Below are 23,394 nucleotides of genomic sequence, written 5' to 3'. Positions count from 1 at the left end.
CGGTTTATGTATGCAGTAGCCCATCTGTGTTTCTGCAGCCATAAACATTAAAAAGCACGGAGCATACAGAAAAGCGGTCAGTGAAAGTGAGGATGCCCGTGGTTCTCAGACAGGAATACCGAGCAAATGGCCCTGAAAGAATGCCCATTTGGTTCACCGAGGGCTGTAGTTTGTTCAAACAAGAGCGTTTCTCTCGCTTCCATTTTTCTAGGAGAGATGGGTGAATAAAACAACGCTGGTGCAACTAACGCTGCTAAACTAACCCTCTTTTCTCCTCCTTTTTCAAGGCAGGTGTAAAGAGGAATTTCACTGAGTCTACAATTCTTTGCTAAACCTCAGTGGAGTAGAGGGGAATTGTGACAAACACCACTGCAGCTGTGACAATGCTGTCTTAATCCTGGCTGCACTGTGACATGGAAACCTGGATTTAGACATGAAAGGACGTGCCTTAACAGTACAGCAGTATGATCCCTTACCGCATCAAACTGCCTTCTGCATGTGCTCCAAACCCATGGTATTTGTTGGTATTCCGCCTACTGTTTCCGTGTTGTTAAGCTCCTGACTGTGGTGTGCTGCTGCATGTGTAATGTCTGCTGTGCTGCTGCATGGGGGATGGTTTGTTTCTGCAGGGGATAAAGCAGCCTTGCCCATGGACTGAGACTGCTGTAGAAATGACGTGGGGTCTGTGGTAGAGGACTGATGTTGGCCAGTGCGTTCACATCTGCCTCATCTATCCACAGCACGGACAGGGTTGTGCCAATGCCTTCATCCCTGGGTGGCGTGGGTGCCACCTCCTGCCCTCTGTGGTCTACCTTGAAGCTGCTCAAAAGCTCATACCCACGTTGCAGGCACAGTTGCAAGTGTATTGCCAAAACATAATGTACAACACTGCTCTCAAAGGTCCGAGTTCCTGCAGCTGCATTAGACATCTCAGTATGGAGACTGCGGTGCAGGGACAGGCCTGTGGAGCTTCAGGGGAGCTGCTGAGGTACCCAGGAATGTGGCAGCATCGAGGTAATGAGTGTGATAGGAGATGGTGGGCCTGGTGCTTGCAGTGCTTTGAGAAGCCCCGCTGGGAGCTGCTGGCAGGGCAGCTGCTTCCAAAACCCTGCCTGGGCTCCCAGCTGTGAGTCAGGGCCACTGTCGAGCCCCGGGCACCTGACCCACTGGTAGTGCTGGTGGAGCACTTTGCCATCTTTGGTTTGTAGATGCCAGTAGTGGTGGTTGTTCGATGTTTATTTCCCATTTATGTATTTGTATTCAGCTACAGGACCTACAGCTGCTGCTTGGCTTGCTGCAGTGGTTAGCTGGCTGGCAGTCTTCGCTGTGGGATTCAGGTTTTGTCGTGGTGCTCAGAAATCAGTTTTGGTTTACTGCCAAATAATGAGCGTGGTGGAAATGAAGGAAGAAAATGATAAATTTAACCTGTGCTTTTTCAGACCCTTAGATAGATGTCTACTAGAAATAACTGTCTATTCATTACAAGTGAATATAAGTAATTAGTATGACCCTAACATCAGTTATTTATTGCTAGGAGAAAGATAAAGAGATCTCTCTCCACCCTTGTAAACATTTCTTAGATCTGAAGGTTTCCTATATGGTGTAAAGAGCAAACATGGCTTTTTCCTCCCTTCTCTATGGCTTCTCTCCCCAAATGTCATTTATCACCAGTTGAACTGAACTAAGTCCAATAGCATTTTTCTGTAATGATCCTGGAAGCAGCGTACATGAGTCTGTAGTAGGAGAGGGGAGCAGAAGTGGATTGGTGAAGTACTTCAAAGTTTCTGGCGCTCTTGTGCGATGCCATGTCAGTGGCTCCTTTACTGCTTGTTTGCAGTACTTGGACATTGGATAATAATTAACTTTTTTTCCTTACTGCTCATAGTAGATTTTGCTTTAGAAGAGCAGTGCAGATAGTAATGCAATTTAACTATTTAAGGCACAAACATAATGTTAGGATGAAAAGTGATGCAAGTTCATCTGTAGGTTTTTCTCCTGTACAAGTTAATAAAGAGCATATATCACGTGCTCAGAAAAATCAGCATTTCTGAACTACCAGAAACTGATAGCAGTGGTGTTCATTACAAATACAGAAAACATACAAAAGTCCCTCCCCCTCCCCCTCGCACGCCCCCCTTATGGTTCACATTCAAATTTCTTTGTCCATAAAATTATAATAATGAGAAGAACTGTTAATGTGAAAGTTAAACTTCTGATATGGTTGTCTGATTCTTAGAGGAATGGTATTTAGGAAAGCAGCAAACATCACGAGACTCACAACATAATCATGAGAGTTTTTCATACATTACAGTTATGTATAAGTTTTAAATAATTTTTTTTAGAGAAATAAATGTATGGGCAGATGGTGATATTTACTTAAGGGAAGCTGAATTCATTATCTGACTAGAACTGGGTATTTCAAGCAGCTGTTTGAAAACGAGGACTCACTTTTCATGAAGACGAACGTATGTTTGGGGAAAATGGAGCCCCTTCTCAAAATGTAAGGCTATTCCTCATTTAGTCTGTGTCGGGGGGGTTCTGGTGTGTGTGTGAATTCATTTATGAAAGAACCTTATCAATATTGGCCAAGAACTGATTTAGTGAAATGCTTTTGCAATCTCTCTCTCTCTCTCTCTCTCAAAAAGGGCTTATTAAGTTTCAAAACTTAATAAAAGTTATAGCTGCTCTTTTTTCTTAAAGTATTCAGCCAAAAAAAGGATTAAACCAAATATTTAGTAATTTTACGCTGCCTTGCCAAATTTAATTTCTGACTGCGCAATTTGCCTTTATTTTGATTTATTGAGATAAAATTACTTCAGGAAATATGCCTGGATGTTCTCTATAGGTCCAAGCCAGAAGAAAGGAAGCCAAGTATGAACATACCCATTATCTTTTGCAGATATGTTTCTTGGCGACTCTGTATTCTGGAATCGGTCTATTCTCTTCGCATATATGTATTTTTGGAGCTTAAGAGTATGAAAAATTATCATAGCTTGTTTTTTTCTTTTTTGAAATCTTTTTTTCTTATGTTCCTGTGGAAAGTTAGTGTATGATTCTATGATTATAGTATATGGCTATCTCAAGTTGGATGGGCCCCATAAGGGTCATCAATCGCAGGAGTACCTAAAGCTAAACCATGTGACTAAAAGCATTGTCCAGATGCTCCCTGAACTCTTGTTCATGGCTTGGTGCCATGACCCCTTCCCTGGGGAGCCTGTTCCAGTGACCAGCCACCTTCTCAGCGAAGAACCTTTCCCTAATGTCCAATGTGAACTTCCCCTGACGCAGCTTCGTGCCATCATAACATCCGTGGCTTGCCCCACTGTCGGTCTGTGGCTGCTAGGGCAGGCTAATCCCCGGCATAAAGGTGCAAAGCTATCCCTTGAAGACTGTGGTCTGTTGCTGATGTCCTTTCTTCCCCCATTTGTCAAGAAAACTTTCACAAGAAATGCTTTTGCCCAGGAAACCTGCGGCCCTGGATTTCTTGGTTCATAGAGGAACACAAACCAGTTTGTTGTTTGGAGCAGATGCCTTTCCCCAGTCAACTTCTAATGCCTCTGCTTTCCCATCACATAATAAGCAAGTTGTAACCTGTGCCATTATTTGTGAAGGCCAGCTATTTTTGAATGATTTTGCATCTTGGAATGGGCTTATGCATTTGCTGTGACTGAAGGGCTCGTGATCCTCAAAACTCATTTGTTTTTGGAATCATCTCTGAACACTACGGAGTAAAGCAGCCGTGTCCAGGTGAACCACAAAGCCTCTTTGTAAACAGGGTGGATGTGTAAAGGTGGCCCTTCGATAGGAAACAAGATGTTCAGTTCAGATGTCTTACAGAATCTCATCATTTCATTCCCCTTCCCAGTCTTTGGCAAGCCTCCCTGCCCCGGAACAGCAGTGTAAGCCATGAAAATAGCCTTTCTGGGAACATATGGAAAAGGGGTTTTGTTGTGCTCACCCCAAAATGCTAACATTGGTTCTGGCTATATAGAGTCTTTACTGTGAATCTTGTGCAGTACTCATATGTGAACTTAATATGCTGTTTATGTATAAATATATGCCTCGTGGTCTGGCCATCTGTTTTTTCACAGTGGTTCAGTGGTTTGAAAAGTTAAACTGGTTTTGTTTGGCATTAAGTAGGAATTAGCAACGATTGCATAGTGTGTGCCGGCTGCATCTGGCTGGTGTGGAACGTTTTCCATAGCTTCTGCTAATGGGGGGAGGTGATACGGCACTAAGTGAATGCTTGCGGGGTTTAGTATAAGCAAGTCCCTGACTGCTGAAGGGCGTTGTAAAATTTCTGGGTTTCTCATAACTACTATTTGGTTATTGCCTCGTATTTTAACCAGATGAAAAATACTGTTTCAAAGAAGGCCTGATGTTTATTAATCTGTAAAGAGTAGCAGTATCTGGAATGGGGTTAAGGCTAGGTCTGCAGTCATTGATACTGCTGCAGTGATGCAGAAGACTGATAATTGAGTAAGATGTCTTAGTTGAAATTTGATCACAAGGGTATTTTTTCCCTTTTCTGAAGTCAAAATAGTGGTTTATAATGGGATCATTTTTATATTAATCAATCAGACAGTTGGATTTCACTTATACATGAGATACTAGCAATTCCTGCAGCAAAACTGCAGTTTGTAACCCAATTTTTTTTTTCTTTTTTTCTTCCCTAGATTATAAAAGAGTTTGCAATGGCAATGCTCTGGAAATTCATGAGAGTAGCTAAGTATTCCAAAACAGCATTATCACCAAAAGTGAAGCTGAGAGGAATTCCCACCCGTTCAAGGCATTCTTCATCCAAGTCTGTACCTTCAAATTTTTCTGCCAGCACACCCTGCTCAGCTACTGTGGAACTGCTGGGTAAAGCTTATCCTCAGGATGACTACAGCAATGTCACAGAGAAGATTCTTTCCAAGGTGGGCAAGAACTTGCACAACAAAAGGCATCACCCCTTGTGGCTAATCAAGGAGCAGGTGAAGGACCACTTTTACAAACAATACACAGGACGCCGTGGGACTCCGCTTTTTTCTGTCTATGACGGTCTTTCTCCAGTGGTTACAGTACAGCAGAATTTTGATAGTTTGCTTATCCCACAAAACCATGCCAGCAGAAGGAAAGAGGATAACTATTACTTGAATCGTGCTCACATGTTAAGAGCACATACATCAGCTCATCAGTGGGACTTGATACACTCTGGCCTAGATGCCTTTCTGGCAGTGGGAGATGTCTACCGCCGTGATACAATTGATAACACCCACTACCCCGTCTTCCATCAGCTGGAGGGAGTTCGGCTCTTCTCCTGTCATGAGGTAGGAATTCTCTGGTTGGGTTGAAAGAGATTTTGGTTAAGTTGCATGATCTTGTATTTGCTGTAAGCAAAGTGCACGCACATAAACATGTTTCAGCAGCGCGTGTTACGTTGTATATTGATGATGATCAAGTGATTGGTCATGTAGTAATGCTTCTAATTTGGAAAGGGTATAGGTGGAAAACTTTGAATTTGAAGACAAGTATAAACTTCCCCAGAAAAACATGGAAAAAATGGAAAAGCTATGTTCTTGGAAGCTAGCAATATAAAACTTTATCTGAAAAGAAACAGCTTGTTCAGGTAATGATCTGCATGATTCAGTTCCAGTTCTATCACAAGTCTCTTCCAGTGAGGTCACTTTACCAAAAACTTCGTCATGTTAATACTTGAAGGACTCGTGGATGTGAGTTGTTGCAGCTACATCCAGAGTGCTGTTTTTATTATGTCGTCTTTTTTCTTTCAATAGCTCCAAGCTGCTGTAAATGAACGTCTTTTTAAATGAATTGTTCTGTTCTTCATCTCATCCTAAAGCTGCATCGAAGAATTCATCTGTTGGAGCTGATAGTTACGTGTGTGTGATACATACACAGTAAACTCTGTAACAGAGTCCAGAGGCACCAGCTAAAGAGCTCTAGGTAGATGTCCAAGACTCTTGAGTTTATGTATTTTGTTGGCACAGCTTGCATATTCTGCAAATGCTTGGGTGTCATTAAGTATTCTGCTGTATCATTGATCAGCAGTAAATACAAGCCAGTTTGTTTTCCAAATAGTAATTGATTTGTATAATTTGTGTATGCTTGTAGCAATACTGCCATATTCATATTTCTATAACTAAAACTAGCTTATTTAATAATACTGAGATGTAGACATTCTTAATGTGGTTGCCAAAGGGTGACAGGAGCTTGGCAGGGAAGCCTGATGGGTTTGGATGCCAGAGGGAAAACGAGGGTAGTCGTAGAGCACTGTTTCTCTTGCTGGTGGAAGGGGTTTGCGCTGCCTGCACGGGTGTTTCCCACCCCATGTGGCCACTGCTTCTTCCACTTTGAAAACATACCTGCTGCTGGAGATGTCCTGCGAGCCGGTGGTGTCCAGCACAGCTTCCAGCACTGCTGTGGTAAACAAGAAATGGAAACCTTGCAGGTTTATCTGGTCTTGTTTGTTTGCTGTTCTTTTCCCATGGGCCAGTTTATGAATACAGTCAGGGTATATGCAAGAGAAAAATGTACAATGCTACATTAAGAAAATGCCATTTCTTATTGGTTTACCTCCAGGAACATTGGGGTTTTTTTACTTGTTCAGGCATTCAGATGGAAAGGATCTCTTGCAGGATGGAATTTCTGCAAACTTATGTGTGATTGATTTAATGATTGAAATTACTGTTAATGATATGCCTCTTAAGAAATTTTTGTCCTAATGACAGGCTATTTCTTTCTTCTCTACAAATTTAATAATAGAAATAATAGTAATAATAGGATTTTAATAGCTGAGAATAGAGTTACAGAAATGTTCGCTGACATCATCTGTCTAGAAATACATGATGTGTAAGAACCTGATTCATTGCGTTGTAGATTGCTTGTTTCTTTTTCCCATCTTTCTTTTTCCCCAGTAAAATGGTTGCAGTGTTACTGGAGAATGTTAATAGCTGATGAGTTTGAGGTTGGCTGTGTGCTGGAAAGTATGTCTGTCTAACGAATGTAAGTCCAGTTGACTTTCTGTGCTCATGAAGAAAGAGTAGTGGTGTGGCATACAATGTGTAAAGTCTTGTTAATTGAGCAACGTGCATAAATTCTAAACCTGTTTAATCTGCAGTTGCAGATTAAATACTGATAGTTTTGCAATATGTAAAACTTCTTACAATCATCATCACAAGAACCTTGTGGAAAAAATTGAATGTGCAATTCTGAAATTTCACTGGAGACTGTTTCTGTGTTTTATATTCTGGTTGCCTGTTCAGAATAACTCAAATTTAAATAATTCCAGAAGGAACTGTCTGAGCGGAACAAAGACTAAATGGAGGTAATACTACATGAGAGAAATATTTTTGTATTAATTTATTTATACTCATGTTTAAGTTGTAACCCAGTGAGCAGAAATGTGTGAATGTCAGGGCCTGTTATCTTTCTCCCAGACTTTTTATTCATAATCAGACTGTAATCTCTGGCGAGAAGGGCAAGAATCTTTGTAACTAAGGGGGAAAACCGTTAGCTCTTAGCTACAAGCCCTGGGCACCTTTCATCTTATGGCCAATACAATAATTTTACGGGCTGTAGTCAATTTTACTGCTCTGCTTTTGTTCATTTGATTTATATATTTATCATCTACTGTCTTCCCAGTGAAAGTGATGACGGAACTAGGGAGGTGAGAACAAAACCCCAAACCTTGAGCGATTTTATAGGAACTTGATTTTAGAGGAATTTGACATCTCATCTCAGTTTGGAAGGAGGGGAAAAAGGTCAGTTCTTCCTTAACTGAAATTTTAGGCAGGATAAGAAAAATGGAGAAAATATCTCTCCTTCAAAAATACCAAGTTCTGTAGTCAGGGCTAGGTTAAAGCCTGCTCTGTGACTGAAACCTTTAGTATAATTCTTCATACCAAAGTTAAAATCAATACATTGGAAGTAAGAGCTGGAAAAGGAGATCATATTTTGTTTGGTAATTTTACAGCATTTTACTCGTGAGATACATGTGAGCTATTTGCTTCTTTGGCTATACTATTTTTCATGATGGTTGGTTAATTAGTTTTTGTGAGAGAAAAGTAGTCTGTGATTTGAAGATGAGCAGGTAACTGATACATACAGCTTTGTATGAGCGCAGATATTAAAGACATTCCCATATTCCAAACTAACTCATTGCTAAGTTGGAAAGATTCATGCTGAAATTTTCCATACGCTTTTAAAAAGTCTCCCTGGACTGCTGTCAAAGAACATCTGGAAATCTATGGTTTCAGTATATTTAAAAATATTTTAAGTAATAATTATCTGAATGTAATATATAGAAGAGTTAGAACGTAACTAATAGCAATAGTTAAAACCAATGCCAAAATAGCTTCCCAGATCGGCTTCAAAATTCTGGACATAAAATAAACTGTTCTTCTTAAATAGTACCTCCAAACAGTATTTCTTCTGTATTCTCTTTCACCAGCGTGCTAGCACACCTGTTTTTTTAATCCTTTGGGTTGGTAGTGTTGATACTGCTGTAATCAGGTTTGAACTGGTGAACTTCCCTGGGTGGATTATAAAAGAAATTATTTCTGTGCTATCCATGTGGCCTTTGGTTCAGTTCTTTACTTACCACAATTTATGGAAGAGAGGGGGGAAAACATCTCCGATAAATTACACTTTGTGCATTTTAGCCAGGAGAGGGAGCCAATATATACCCAATGGCAATGGCAGAACATTTTTCAGTTGACAACAAATGTTTACACATTGGAAGGAGGCTTCATAAAGTAATTTATAGCCAGTCATGAATTATACATAAATTTTCAGGGGAACAGATGTGAAAACATAGAAATTGCACCTCTAATTTACTAACCTTGTTCCAATGGAGGCCAATATCAGATTGTTCGCGTGAAGAAATGATGCTCTCATCAGGCTCATTTGTGCTAACATCTGAAAATTATAAATAGGGAGACTGGGAGGAAGTAGTAGGGATACATCTTTATTTTCCATTGAAATGTTTTTGGTGTAAATGGCAACTTTTTTGTTAGGATACAATGGAAAACTACAAGTGTTCCAATTAAAAATAAGGACTGTTCCTCCAAAGCAGTATATATAATTGCAAAAAAAGTTTCGATATTGTACATTCACAGTGTTTATATCCTGAAATGTAAAGACTCTTGTCCTAGGTAATAGAAGTGTAGTTTTTCTCTTATTCATATAATTACATAAACCTTTCCTCATCTTTTCATACTTGTGTACCTTGGCCATATTCCTTGTGTATTGTTAAAAAAAAAAAAAAAAAGGTTGCTTTTGTCCTTTTCTTTAGGGATGGTGTGAACACCTGACTGACCTAAACCTTCTGTTCTGACTGACCTAAACCTAAAACTTCTGTTCTGACATTGTGTCAAAGGAAATCTCCTTCCTTTCTTCAGTCTCTTTGTTAATCCTCACATGTAAAGGAATTTAAATAAATGGATAGTGTTCCTGAGATCTACCTATTGTATAGAGTGATTTGGAGCATTTACAGTAGAGAGAGAGTATTTGTATACGTAACTGGGAGTCATAATAGCAATGTTTAGCTGGGCATCGAGGAACAACTATTTAAAAGTGCATTAAGTGGCGCAGGAGAGGTACTGACTGCTCTTAGCCCTTTGCAACTTGAGGATAGGGAGAGACTCGCTTGGCTGTGAGCAGCGCATCAGTCCCACGGAGCCTGATGGATGGTCCCCCTTCACTCCGGGAGCAGGAGGAGCGTAGAGGAGCAGAGGTGCCTGGAATAGATCCACCACATGAAGAAAAAGAGCAGCAGTGTTGCTTTGCTAGAATATTCTGAAGTGTATTTATTCCTGAAGCTGCAGTTCGGCTGAGTGGTAGGAATAAAGGGCCTGACTAGTTCAGGTGGAACTGACTTCACTCTTGTGGATGTCTGCCCGAGTTGTGACTGTTGTATTATTCAGTATTTTCCAAGTTGTGTATAAATCATGCCATCATAAATAGAGCTTCACTGGTCCGAGGACCCACATTGTATTCTCTGTTATTTTTAGTTGAAAATTTGACAGCAAAGGACGTCAGAAGGTCTGTGAGATTTTCACAGTGGTCCATGGTCTAGAAAGTTTGGAAGCTGCTACTGCAAATACTGTATGAAATATTTTTTAAAATTTTGTCTTGATTTACCTCATCCAGCTAAAAACAATGCTTTTCAGAATAAAGTGGTTAAATCTATTCAATGCAATATTTAAATTGTGCAGGAAAAAAGGCAAAATGTTTACAGATATATTTGGGAAGTCTGAGGTGCTTGAAAATAAAGGAATTTCTATTACCACAGGAACAGAATTCCGAGTCTTATCATATATGTCTCATCATAACTGATATCTGTGTAGCAGTGTTGCTTTTTCTTTGCTGTTCAAAAACATCTGTATAGTTTTTCCTTAAACATGGTGATGATTTCAGGTTTTTTTCAGAAACACTTCTGATGGGGTTAAAAAAACAAAGGCAAACAGAAATAACCTTTCTTCATTATAATTGGAGGACTGAAAACAGAATGATCCAGAAATTAAGGTGACCTGCTTGAAGTGATTTTTGCCATTTTCTCCCAAAACAAATGCTTATCAATATGCAATAAAGAACGTACTGTCGTGAGGACAATGGGCTGTGTATCTCTTTGGCACCTGAAGCTGTCTGGATGGGAGCGCACCTCACGGGTTTCATCATACTGGAGGCTGACTGGGACCAGCACTATGTTTTCTTTTTGACGAGCCATATTCAAGTGGCATCATCTTCATCATTCCTGATCCATTGGTTGAGCGTTACAGCACATTTGAAATGCTGTGGACATGGTTTGGTATTTGTAAGTGGATTTAACGTGAAGCTGTTTGTGCATTTATAGGGATATTTGTCAGGGCCAGTGAGTTAAAATGTATTTGAGGTGGTGAGGTTGAGTGTTGGCACACGGAGATCCTGATAAAGAACTAATCTTAAGAGCTGGTTTGTCTGTGATATAAGTACACGAGCATTATGTATTCATTATCTTAATTGCTCTGATGTATGCATGACTGGCAGGAGGAATACACAACTGCATTGTGGAAAGACAGGGTGTAGTTACAGCTCTTTCTCATCTGAAGGCTACGCTGCATCCTGTAAAAAGACACTTCATCTTGTACTGAATCCTAAACGTACGGGTAATGAAACGATATGAGGTTTAAAAACGTCTGTCAAGAATGTTGGGGTCTTTATTGAAATCACACGTGTGACTTCTGCCCTCTGGGGCAGGCTGAGCAATACCATGAAGTGCCTTTAAAGGATTGTAGCTCCATTCGTATTTTAATTCCAATTAAAAACCTGTGTATTCTGGCCATTACAGGTTACCAAATTTGACTTTATTCTTACATGCTAAATTGTGAGTAAATTTTATGCCGCATGGTGAAGTCACTTCAATTCTTTTCTTCCTTCTCTGTTGTAATGCAGCATCAGTCAGATACGCTGATAAATCCTGGTAATTATTTTTTTAACCACTGCATGATGACACAATATTAAATGTTTTACACACCTTCAGTTAAAGAAAAAACGTCTTGTCCTTACACTAGACAGACACATCGGTGCTCGATTTATGACTATAGGAGATTTCTTTTCTGGTAGTAGTAGTGACTGATCATATTCGATACAGTAAAATAGTGCGTTTTATTCTAGACTACACTGAGGAAATAAATGTACGTGAAGTTGTGGCGTCTTGGATGTGTCAGTGTTTTATGCAAGACTGTTAGATTTCCCCCCCCCCCCCCATTTGCTCAGGTATGTGCTTGAGAAGAATTGACATCAAAAAGGAGTGACTGTAGGTGATTCTTCATTTTATTCAGGCTTTGAGTTTCCTGGCTTTATGTATATGGAAATGTTGAAGTGTTTCTAATCCACATCATGTACTTAACACAGTTCAATCATTGTAATAGTGAAACTGGTCTATCAGTTTAAAGCTGCTCATATTGACATAGCAATGTCAGTGAATGAAAGAAAGGAATAAATACTCATACAACTGTAAGACATCTTTTTTTTTTTTCCTCAATATAACCCTGTCCACAGCTGTGCTGGAGTTGACAGGAGCTGATGGAGCCTCTGTGGAGAACATCAGAGTGCCTCTGGGTGCCTGGCTGTAAGGGGGGATATTCCCTCGCTGCTGTCTGTGTCCAGGCACTCCCCTGGGGCTGCGCTCTCCCAGCCTGTGCCAGCGTGCCCAGCCCTACCCTGCGTGCCAGCGCATCTCTTGGTGCTGCCAGGATGCTGATAATTGATCACCTCAGTTTCTTCCCTTCGCCTGGGTGACTTCTCATGGGGATCCACCTCCCAGCCTGGCTCAGTGCAGCACCACATGGGCACGTGTCCTGGCACGGGGGAGGAGGTGGTGCGTACGGCTGGCGTGGCAGGATGGAGAGGCAGGCAGGTTAGAGGGCTGGGCGATGACTAAATGTCTTTACTCTTAACAGTTCTTGCAATATTTTCTTGCCACGTCTGATGTAATCTACTGAAATAGAATTTTGCCAGGCAGTAATTGCAATATCAACATTTCAGGAATAACGCAGCGGTAGGGAAAAGTCCTTCTGTGTACTTGATGCAAATGCTGTATTTTAAAGGCAGTGTCCAGACGATCTGTTGCTTGCAGCGGTCTGAGGACCCAGTTTTAATCTGGGGGGTGAGAGGAGGAATGAAGGGGAAAGGAAGAGGAGAGTTTAATCTCCTAAAATACTGCTGGTGGGGAAAATAACAAATACATCTTGAAGTCTAAATGCAGTGTGTTCTAGCCCAAAGGCGGAACATCGCTGTGGTCTGAAGGGTGTTTCTGGCTTACTGAGGGAGTCTCTTCAGTCAGGAGAAAGAAAAAATAGCTACTCATAGCGGGGGGTTCAGGGCGGGAGCCCAATGTAGCCACTCCAGGCGCCTGTCTGAGGGAGCCTGTGTCTGTCCATTGACCACCCAGTGAGCCTAGGACAGTTAGTTGCCTTGGGCTAACGCTGGCCTCTGTGCATGCCCTTAGGCTTTCAAACCACATGCTGTGGATGACTGATCTGCCCTGCTGACAATAAAGTAGTTGTAGGGTGGGTATCATCTGCTTCTTCCAGCCAGTGCGGAAATACTACCAGTAGGAAGAAGGGCATTTAATCTTCCAGGTGAGCACTTAAATAAAGAATCTGTTGTTTAAAAGTGTAATGCCCACTTTTGTCAAGCTGCTGCCTTTTTTGATTAGTAAAAGCATTTTCGTTAGACTGGTGGATAATGGTTTTATTCGATATTTCTCTTGTTTCCTTTTTTATTTTGTATTTTTCTACATTACACTAAGGAGATTAACTTGAGAGATATTTCCTCCATCTGTTAGGTAGGTCTCCTAACTAGCAATACAGAGGTAAATGCTACCCGTGATTTTTTTTAAATTATTTTGATTTTTTAATTCCCTCAATCCATTTTGCTGCTAGTTTGAGTGCTATCTAAACTCAGAGTCCTTCTGCACGCATCGTGTCTGTATGGAACGAGCTAGAAACTACTCTTAATTAATTGTGCCCAGCATTTGTAAGCTACCAGAGGTTCACTTGAACATTTTTTAGAGCATTTAGTGCACTGAAGGCACCAAACTGCAATTAAAACGATGTCTGTTGGCATCTCTGAGTTGTTAAGGTTACGCACTGTGGCATCTCACGAGTAAGTGCTAGTTATGCTGGGAAGTTTAATATGAAGAAAATCTCAATGTGTGTGTTTTCCATCTGTGTGTGCTTGGTTGACTCTGGGAAGGTGGAGGAGGAGGGTTAGGAAAGGGCACTAGAAACACTTCCACAATTAGCTCTTCTCCCTACCCTCCAGACTTAACGGAGTTGGGTTTCCTACAGCTGTAAGGATTTTCAACAAAAATTCTCTTTCAAGTGTAGAACTGCCTGCTCGTCTCCCCAAGACACAGAGCCTCCAATAACGTGGCTTAGTGAGAGTGTTTTATTGGTCTCTCTGAGAGGATGTAGATTTGCTGGTAGGTATCATTAAACTGCCAGGGTGTTTTTGTTTTGGTTTTTTTTTGTGATGTGTTCTAGGGTTTTTCTTTAACGTTCATTTGATTGCAGCTTTTAAAAAGTGATGGGGGGTTTTTTGGTATTTCTTTTACAGCTTCAACTTTTTTTATTAATTGATGTGCTAAATGCCATTATGTATTGTAGTTTTGCGGACGTAATTTACATATACTGTGCAGTGTACTTTGTTCTGCGTTATAACTTTCAAAGTAATAGAATCAGAAAAAAAGAAATCATTCTTTATGAATTATTATTTTCCTGTGGATAATCATATTATTTGAAGATACGGTACAGAAATAAACCAAATCTCATTGTTTGACTGTTTCTGTTCTTGTGATGATTTATCTCTGTTTAGTGAACAGAATTTGTGTAGAATCAGTCTTTGCATTTGTTTTTCATGGTGCAGACTTGCAGGTAAGATTCCCACTTAAATCAATAAAACTTCATTCTCTTTTCATTTAGAAAGTCATTGATGCAAAACACTGGTGGTTTTGTGGTTTTGTTCTAGTTGTTCTCCAGCATTAAAGATGGTGAAGGCTTACAGTTGTTCGAGCAAGGTCATCGCACTGCACACAAGCAAGAATGTCACACCATGGAGGCAGTGACGCTGGTGGAGTTCAATCTGAAGCAAGTGCTCACAAAGCTCATGACTCACATCTTTGGTGATGGTAGGTTCTTGTACATTTTTTTTTCTGGACTGCTGATGGCTGTAGACATCCAGACTTTTGAGAAACATTTCGCTGCCTAATAAAAACAGGAGGCTTAAGGGTGATGTCGGCAGCCAGTATACTGAAACAGCCGTGTGGGTGGTCTTTCTACAGTAATTTTAGGAGTCTTCATTCATATTCTTTTATTTTATGTTTTTGTGTTACGTTTGGTCAGAGTACCATTCCAGTGTCTTTTAATGTCATAGTAACTGGCTGTTGGTTTACCTTTCAGCTGTGACCTGTATTTATGTGTTATTGTTCTTTAATGCTGTTATTTCCACACCTTATAAAATTATAGAGCACAGCCCAGGAGGCCACACACACTTCTCTTTTGGTTTTCCTAAATCATAGAATCATTTAGGTTGGAAAAGACCTTTAAGATTATCGAGTCCAGCCATAAGCCTAACCCTGCCAAGTCCACCAGTTAACTGTGTCCCTAAGTGCCACATCTGCATGTGTTTTAAAGACCTCCAGGGATGGTGACTCAACCACTTCCCTGGGCAGCCTATTCCAGTGCTTGACCACCCTTTGGGTGAAAAAAATTTTCCCGATACACAATCTAAACCTCCTGTGGTGCAACTTAGGCTGTTTCTTCTCATCCTATCACTGGCTGCTTGGGAAAAGAGAATGACACGCGCTTTGCTACAGCTTTCCTTTCAGGTAGTTGTAGAGAGTGAGAAGGTCACCCCTCAGCCTCCTTTTCTGGTGCATACAACACTATGTTAAATCGAATGTGTTGGTGTGCAGCATGTCAGGGTAACGTGGTGGGCATGAAGACAGGCAGGGACATGTGCCAGACCTAACTACGGGCAGTTGACCCGCAGAAGCCATGTGTTAGAGCAAATGCCACGTCCTTGTCCGTGTGGGTCCTGCGAGGAGAGGCATCTCCAGCTCCAGTGCAAAGCTGTGCAGGACCCAGTCTACTTGTCCTCGTGGGCCTCCCGTGTCCCCAGAGGGACAGCACGTGGCCGCAGCATCACATCTGGGGATGCATCACGGCTTGTACTGGCAGCATGGAGACTGACGGGGGGAGGGAGGGGGTACGTGCATGTGCTGCTTTGCTGCATGTGGACACAGAGTGCCTTGAGCAGTTCTCTTGCACAGATAAATTAAACCTTGCAGCTGAGGGGAGACGGTGTTTGCTAGGTTTGCACCAAGCTGAAAAATAATTGGTTTTCGGTAGTTAAGAGTGGAATGAGGGAGGGTAATGAATGTCTGTGTATATGAATGAAATATCCTCTCCTCGGAAATACCTGCTTTCAGTTTCAGGAGCTGAATTTATAAATGGCCTGAGTCAAAATTGCTACATTAATGCTATTTCCTGGCAAGAAGGCTGCTCTTCTGAACTGATTCATTTTTCTGTTGAGGAAATACTGGATAGTATTAGAATGCATAGGGTATCCTGGCTACTTTCAAAGCTCTTTTAAGATGCCCACTGCATTTTGAGCAGTACTTCCAAGAGTGGATTGATAATGGTAGCAAGTCCTATATGTGACTCCTTGAATATTTTTTCTGAAATTCTGAAGTTGAATTTACAGCGAGCAAAACTTTTTTACCAGTTTTTGTTCTGTTCCATCTGGACAGAAGTTTTTTAAATTCCTGAGTTCAGATATTCTTGTGGTTGTGTTTTACTTAACAGTGGCCTTTTGAAACATAAAAAATTAAGGATCAAAGTGAGTAATAGTAAGAATGATATTTTTAGATCAACTTCAGATGCTGAGGATGTTGTTTAAAGTGAGCAGTTTCTAGGAGTTATTAGTGATATCTGAGACTGCAGTGACATCCTTCTCTGGCTGTTGACAGATACTGCACTTTAAGCTTCAGTGTGTTGGCTATTACTAGTTCTTGGAGAGTCCACACAGTACCTAGCAAGACATTAAAAAATATATTCTTAAATGATTGTAAACCTGCAGGCTAGAAGTAGGCGCTGCCTTCTTACTGTAGGGATTTTCTATTTCGTCACCCCAGTATTTTTCCTGAAATAGAAAGACAAGGTGTAGTTAAATTTAATTTTATTTTTAAAATGCTTTAAATTTAATTACACACACACACACACACACGGAAATATAAAGCTTTCTCCCCATCACCTTCTCGAATCTTCTTGTAAACTGTCAATACAAACAGGAAGGTAATATTCAAAGAAGCAAACCTCGTGCTAGGCTGTGAGATGGGTGCAGTGCAAGAGACCTGGGGCACACATAATTACATTTGTCTTTTGACAGCTGTCATCTTTTTACTTTCATTTTGTTCTTGACTTTACACAGTACTTTTGATTACTTTTCTGTGTCAACTCCTGTAGATTTTAATTTAAGTTCTAAAATTTATTTTACTGCAGTTATTGCTCTTGGAAAAGTTGTATAGTTTTCCTTTGAATGCATGTTCCATGAAGCCTCATGTTCTGCTAAAAGCAGAAGTTTCATTCCTTTTATACCTCACATCAGTTGTATTCTTTACAGCCTGTGCTGTCAGCAGAATATTGCAGTGAAGTTGCACATCTTTTCTAGCAGGATAGCGGGATCACAGCTGCAGTAAGCTACTGAAATGTTGCATTGTCATACAGTCAACTGTTACTCACAAGCAGATTGTTTGGATTGCAGATTGTCTACTATGCAAATTACTTTTCCATTAACTAGCTTAGGCTTGAAGCCCTCGACTTGGATAGCTGTGCTTCTGCAGTGCTTCTCTGGGAATTTACCAGCTCAGGTTGATGACAAATCGAGGATCTCTGCAGGATCTCTGCAGAAAGGTCAGATCACTGACCTGTCTTTTTGTTGTTGTTGTTGCTTTGTTCTAGGTTAGTTTTCATAATGTTTAAGGAGACTGTTTTGCTTTACCTGAGTCGTCCCACGTTATCTGGATGCTTCAGTGTTGACTGTATGTGCCAGTAAACAAATAAGAAAAATTGCTTAAAGACTACTAGGTTGTCACGAGGAAGATCAAAGACTTCATAAAAATCCGCACCTGCATTTATTCCCAAGGTTTGTCTTATTTCTTCCTGGCTTTGCCAGCAGGCAAAAGAATGACAGATACCAGTGGAGGAAAAAGATACGGAGTGTTGCAATCCGTTGTCTTAAATACTAGACAGTGTAAGGGAGTTCTTTTTGTGATGTTTTCTAGTAGTACGCCATGTCTGATTTTGCATTCTAGAGGTGATTGTCTTTCAATATCTTTCATGAGATTTTGCAGTCGGGAAGCTATTTCAAATATTACGCCCAGAGATCACCCTTCTGAGTTTTCCTCTATGACCTCCAGATAGGTGCACACTTTAAATCCACTAATTTAACTTACACCTCCATCTCCACATGCAGATCTGTCCATGTAGGAAGTTTGCTCTGTCCATTTTGGTTACCTCGTAATGAGGCTTTCCAAGGTTAGCTGTCTTAAGTTTTCCACCAAGCTAGTCAGTCTTTCCCAACTGCATTATTTTATCTAACCCTTCCGTAGTCTGCCAAAAGCTTTCTGGACCCTGAGAGATTCAGAAGTAATCTTACTATAGCAAATAAAAAAGAATGACTCTGTGCTGCATCTGTGATTTGTTGCTTTACATTAAATGACCCAGAACTCACTGCTGTTGCAAATTTATCTACCCAGTTCCTAGGCACTGGTAGGGGAAGGCAGGAAGGTTGAGCAGTGCTGTGCTTTGACTGGTGGTTTTGCCACTGCTGGTTCTCACTGAACAGGCATGTCTTTTTAATCAGACGTGGTGTTCAGCTTTCTCTTCTTAACTCTGTTGTACTGATACCTCCTTTGAGTGCATGGAGACATATGAGTGTGAGGAGTTTAAAAGGAAAAAAAAAATCATTTATTGAGGACATGGCTAATAACTACTGAAAAATGTGAGCTAACATAGGTTTATCAGCAGCCAGCTTCCGTCTGCCGCAAGTGAGATGAATTAGCTGAAGCAGTGCGGTGCAGAGTACTTACACATTGAGACACCCCTTGGGTGGCCATGGCTCAAACCTTCTGTGCTCCCCAGCACCCGCCCTGTGTCCTTTCCCTTTTTCTCCCATAGAAAATTACTATTTTCTATAGAAATAGAAGTAGATTTCTATAGAAATCCCATAGAAAATTATTAAAAATAATCCTCACAGCAACAAAGAGAATTTTCTGGTCAGTGAAGACCATCTGGGTCTCAGGCTTTGTTGTTTCTGTGCTGTAGCGTGGCAATAGGCTGCTTTAATGTGTTGGGGTTTTTTCTCTCTTTTTTTTTTTTTTTTTTTTTTTTTTTTTTTAGTGCCTTTGCTCAAGCCTTTTTCATTGTGAGACTCAGGCTAGCACTGACTGATACTTGTTTAGCTTAATAGCTGTAACACCATTACTTTTGAGAGCAGGCTAGGACCAATTCCTTACCTCAATTCAGTACTCAGAAATAATAGTAACTATCCACTTTTTCCTTACTCATTGGAGATGTGTCGTGTAAGTTACTGTATTGTGTTTGCCTGGGAAAGTTGCGGTGGTGGAGGGTCTACAGGGATGGGTTCTGTGAGAAGGTGCCAGAAGCTTCCCCCATGCCTGACAGAGCCCATGCCAGCCAGCTCCGAGACGGACCCGCTGCTGGCCAAGGCTGAGCCCATCAGTGACAGTGGCAGCGGCTCTGGGGTGACATATTTAAGAAGGGGAGAAAGAAAACTGCCACTGCAGCCGGAGAGAGGAGTGAGACTGTGAGAGCGACCGCCCTGCAGCCCCCCAGGCCAGGGCAGGAGGAGGCAGGGGGGCTCCAGGCGCTGGAGCAGAGGTTCCCCGGCAGCCCGCGGTGAAGCCCCCGGCCGGGCAGGCTGTGCCCCCAGCCCGGGGAGCCCCCGGGGGAGCAGATCCCCCCCCGCAGCCCGGGGGGACCCCACGCCGGGGCAGGGGCAGGGGGTGAGGAGCCCCCCGAGGGGCAGGAGCAGCAGGGACAGCTGTGATGGACTGACCACAGCCCCCATGCCCCGTCCCCTGCGCCGCTGGCGGGGAGGGGGGACAGAAATCGGGGGTAAAGTTAAGCCCGGGGAGAAGGGAGCGGTGGGGGAAGGTGTTTTTAAGTATTTATTTTTATTTCTCATTACTCTACTCTGATGTGATTGGTAATAAACTAAACTAATTTCCCCGAGCCGAGTCTGTTCTGCCCGTGACAGTAACTGCAGAGGGATCTCCCTGTCCTTATCCCGACCCACGAGCCTTTGGTTACATTTTCTCTCCCCCGTGCAGCTGGGGAGGGCAGTGACAGAGCGGCTCCGGTGGGCACCTGGCATCCAGCCAGCGTCATCCCACCACAGTTACTGATGGACCTGTACCGGCTGGGAAGAGTCTGGTGAACACTGTGAGGCTGCGAAGCAAGCAGATGTCCTCTGCTAATAAAAATCATCTCTTTGAGCTGAGTTTGTATCTAGTGATCAGTCCTGTTAGATTCATCATTGTGGTCTTATAAGTGCCTCTGTATTTTAAGCAGATATGCATCTCTTGGCCTCCTAAAATGTCTAGGAAAGATCCTTTTTGCCATCATTTCATAGGCTGTATGTGAAGAAATAAATTAGGCCTAATCAGGTAAATTATATAGTACTACAGGAAGCCTAATCATAATCCTTTCAAGTCTTTAGTGGTTTAATACGCTGCGTGTGAGCAGTGCCCTCTATTCCATGGGAATATACTGAGCACCAAGACAGTATTTGGTATCTAAATAATAAAAGTACGCATTTATTCTGTGACAGTCTACAGAAATGCAGTTAGAAGGCCTAATCTTGCTGAAGGCTGAGCACCCTCTGCTTTTCAGTAAAGTCTTCCAGAGCCAGAAGTCTGAAAGAAGCCTTGAATGTAAATTACACAGGTATTCCCAATTGTCCCAGCTACTGTATGAAGAAAATTATTGTGGATATGGGATTAACTATTAACTTAGAGAACAGAATGAAGGTGAGAGTTGCTTCTGCCTTATGAATTTGGGGTTTTATTCAGATTTTTGTTTGCTTGCTTATTTGCATTTAAAACAAATGCCTCTTAAGTACTAATAGACATTAAGATTCAAAATTAAGAGTTTTAAATTATTTTTTTTAACTTTTAAAATTAATTTTAGTTAAGAACAAAAAGCAGGCAGAGAAATCCTTCTTTTCCCAGAGCTTTATTTTGAAGTAGTCAGAGGATTAAAAATTGAACATTATTTGAATGTTGTTAATGAACGCCAAACTGCTTGAGTATTCTATGCCATTCTTGCTGCAGTTGCAAATTTTGGAAGCTAAATGAAGATATTTTATGTGTGCATGGCTTTACAGTGAATGCAGAGTTGTACAGCCCTAGGATTAAAAATGCATTTGTACCAAGATCAGTAAATGAATGTTTTCCGCACACCATACTGCTTTGCTGTATATCACATGACCTTTTTCATCTATGTGATTTTTTTATTGTTATAAATTGATTGCTGTAAGTCACAATACAGTTATGAATGGTATAATTACTAACACTTCCGTTTTTCAGAGTTTTGTGTGTAAAATTATCAAAACACTTTTTTATCATCCATGTAACATTGTGAGGTTGATTTTTAAGAAAGAAAGGAAAATCTCGAAGTGGTTTTTTTTTTTTTTTGAAATTTGCCTCTGCATTTGAAAGTTCATAGCATGCAGAAAAGTTCCCCGTAACTATTAGGTATTTAATGTTTTGGCTATGTATGTACACTTCTGTTGTAATTTATTGGTTTAGTTTCTATAGCCACATTTAATGTTTCAGAAGTAATCAAAGAAAATCTAATCCTTGAGGCTACAGAAAGTGTTTTGAATTGAAAAACTTTCAGTATAAATCACGCAACTTCATGTTCTAAGTTCCTTTTATAAAACAACCCCCAAAAAGCCTGAAAAGAAACCAGAGGTGTTAACAGTTACCATCACCCAAACAACTTTTGCTTTGCCCCTTATTTGCAACACTGGACCTGCCTGATCGTTAATGATCCTAACGCTGATTAGCATTTGGCCTAACTGAAGGGGAGGATGGGCTTGGGGTTAAGGTGTTAGCTCACAGAATTTGCGGTTCAATTCTCTTTCAGGTTTTTACGGTTCACGCTTCTGAGACTTTTTTGTTTTTTTTCCTGACACCTAATGGCTAAAAAAAGAATCAGCGAAACAAAGCTTGTATAAATCATTACAAGAATTAGAACTCATCAAATATAGTGAGGGCCTTGACAACGCTGCTTTTGGTGGCACTGTAGACCTTGCCCTCGCCTGGCTCCACTGCTCTGAGATTCCAGGGGTTTCCTTGCGCTGTGCAGTGGGACTGGCAAAGTGCTGAGCTGGAGAGGGGGGGGGAGTTACCCAGGGGCACTTTTATCTTGCACTTAACATCCACACAAAGTTAAACTCTTGTCTGCCGGGTCCAGAATACTCTGTTGGTATACCGCATGTTTTAATAACGTACAACTCTGGGTATATATATTTCTATTTGTGTGTGTTGATATCAATTTTAAACTTTCATGTTTAAACATATACAGAAGGAATAGCTTTGTATTTTAAATAGATTCTGATGAAAAAAATTAATTACCTAGCTGATTCATAAGATACTGAGTAAAAATTAAAGACTTAGTTTTTCCTGTGAGGAGCAGTTAAGTCATTTCCTGGTGCAAAAAATAAGAAAATTACTGACTTTCCCGTGATCTTGGCTCATTTTTGTTCAATGCCAGGTGGTTGCTAGAGTTTGACAAATGATTGATTTGGTTTCAAAGGGTGCTTGAATTGCACAAAGCATTTTTCATATTAGAAAAGACATGGTCATTTTTTTCCACAAGTTTTAAGATTTATTGCCTTGCACAAGTGATGTAAATGTGTTTGTTTGCTATTTATTTTCTCTGGATTGCTGTAATTGGTGTTATTAATTGAAGGGCAAGTTTTACAGATGGTTGGAGGGATGGCCTTTTAAGCATACACTCTTCGTGTTTATTTTTTAAACACTGCTGCAGGACTGCAAGTCAGATGGGTAGACTGCTACTTCCCATTTACTCACCCTTCCTTTGAGATGGAGATCAACTTCCAAGGAGAATGGCTGGAGGTCCTAGGCTGCGGAGTCATGGAGCAACAGCTAGTTAACTCAGGTACGGAAACTTCTTTACTTCATTGACATCTCTGTTAGCAAACACTTCCAGCGCAATCAACTTCACAGTCTGAAATGCCTCTTCTCCCCTGGTGCGCACAGACATCTCTGTTCGCGGCAGCCACCACAAATAGTGCTCAGGTGGAATTACAGCCCCTGCATGCTGTGATTTGAGGGTAGCAACAGAGAGCGTGATGTGGAACCTGCTAACAGAAAGCTTGCCTTTTATTTTGTGCAGTAAGGAGACAGACAGGTGTCAGCTTTGAAAGAGAAACTCACAAATTAGCCTGTGTGGGTTTTTTTTCTCTCCCAAGAAATGTCAAGTGCATTCATAGTTATGATTTAAAAGTATCATAAGCAAATAGCATCCCCTAATATTTGGAATATCACAGTGGTCCTGTATCTCTGAAATACAGAAAGAGGAATGTGGTATCTTTCATATTGCTGTATGGTTGCTGGGTAAGTCATAGGTTGCTTTTTGCTTTTGGTTTTTTTTTTCTGTTCTCTTCACGTTGGTTATTTATGTAGTTGTAAACTGTGTTAAGAGCAACATCACGTGTTTTAATTGAAATGATTACAGAGCAATGTCACCTGATGATTTTGCTTTTAAAAACTTGCACATAAGTACAAAAGGAGAG

General features: G+C 41.0%; 1 protein-coding gene across 5 annotated transcripts in view; it reads left to right on the top strand.

Moving 5' to 3' along the window:
• FARS2 (phenylalanyl-tRNA synthetase 2, mitochondrial) overlaps positions 1 to 23,394 on the top strand; it is a 249,543-nt gene that overhangs the window by 51,254 nt on the left and 174,895 nt on the right. For 4 of the 5 annotated variants that reach the window (XM_040588060.1, XM_040588056.1, XM_040588058.1 and 1 more), the window contains 3 exons: positions 4,677 to 5,312; positions 14,515 to 14,674; positions 22,626 to 22,757. In XM_040588060.1, coding sequence (XP_040443994.1) covers positions 4,695 to 5,312; positions 14,515 to 14,674; positions 22,626 to 22,757 — 910 coding nt within the window. In that variant the 5' untranslated portion in view covers positions 4,677 to 4,694. Of the gene's footprint in view, positions 1 to 287; positions 1,015 to 4,676; positions 5,313 to 14,514; positions 14,675 to 22,625; positions 22,758 to 23,394 lie in introns of all 5 variants that reach the window. The other variant, XM_040588059.1, reaches the window with a different exon arrangement.

This window comes from Falco naumanni, chromosome 3, assembly GCF_017639655.2.
Source record: "Falco naumanni isolate bFalNau1 chromosome 3, bFalNau1.pat, whole genome shotgun sequence".
Classification (NCBI taxonomy): Eukaryota; Metazoa; Chordata; class Aves; order Falconiformes; family Falconidae; genus Falco; species Falco naumanni.
The sequence above is the reverse complement of the archived record's forward strand: the minus strand, read 5'-3'. Positions and strand labels throughout refer to the sequence as shown.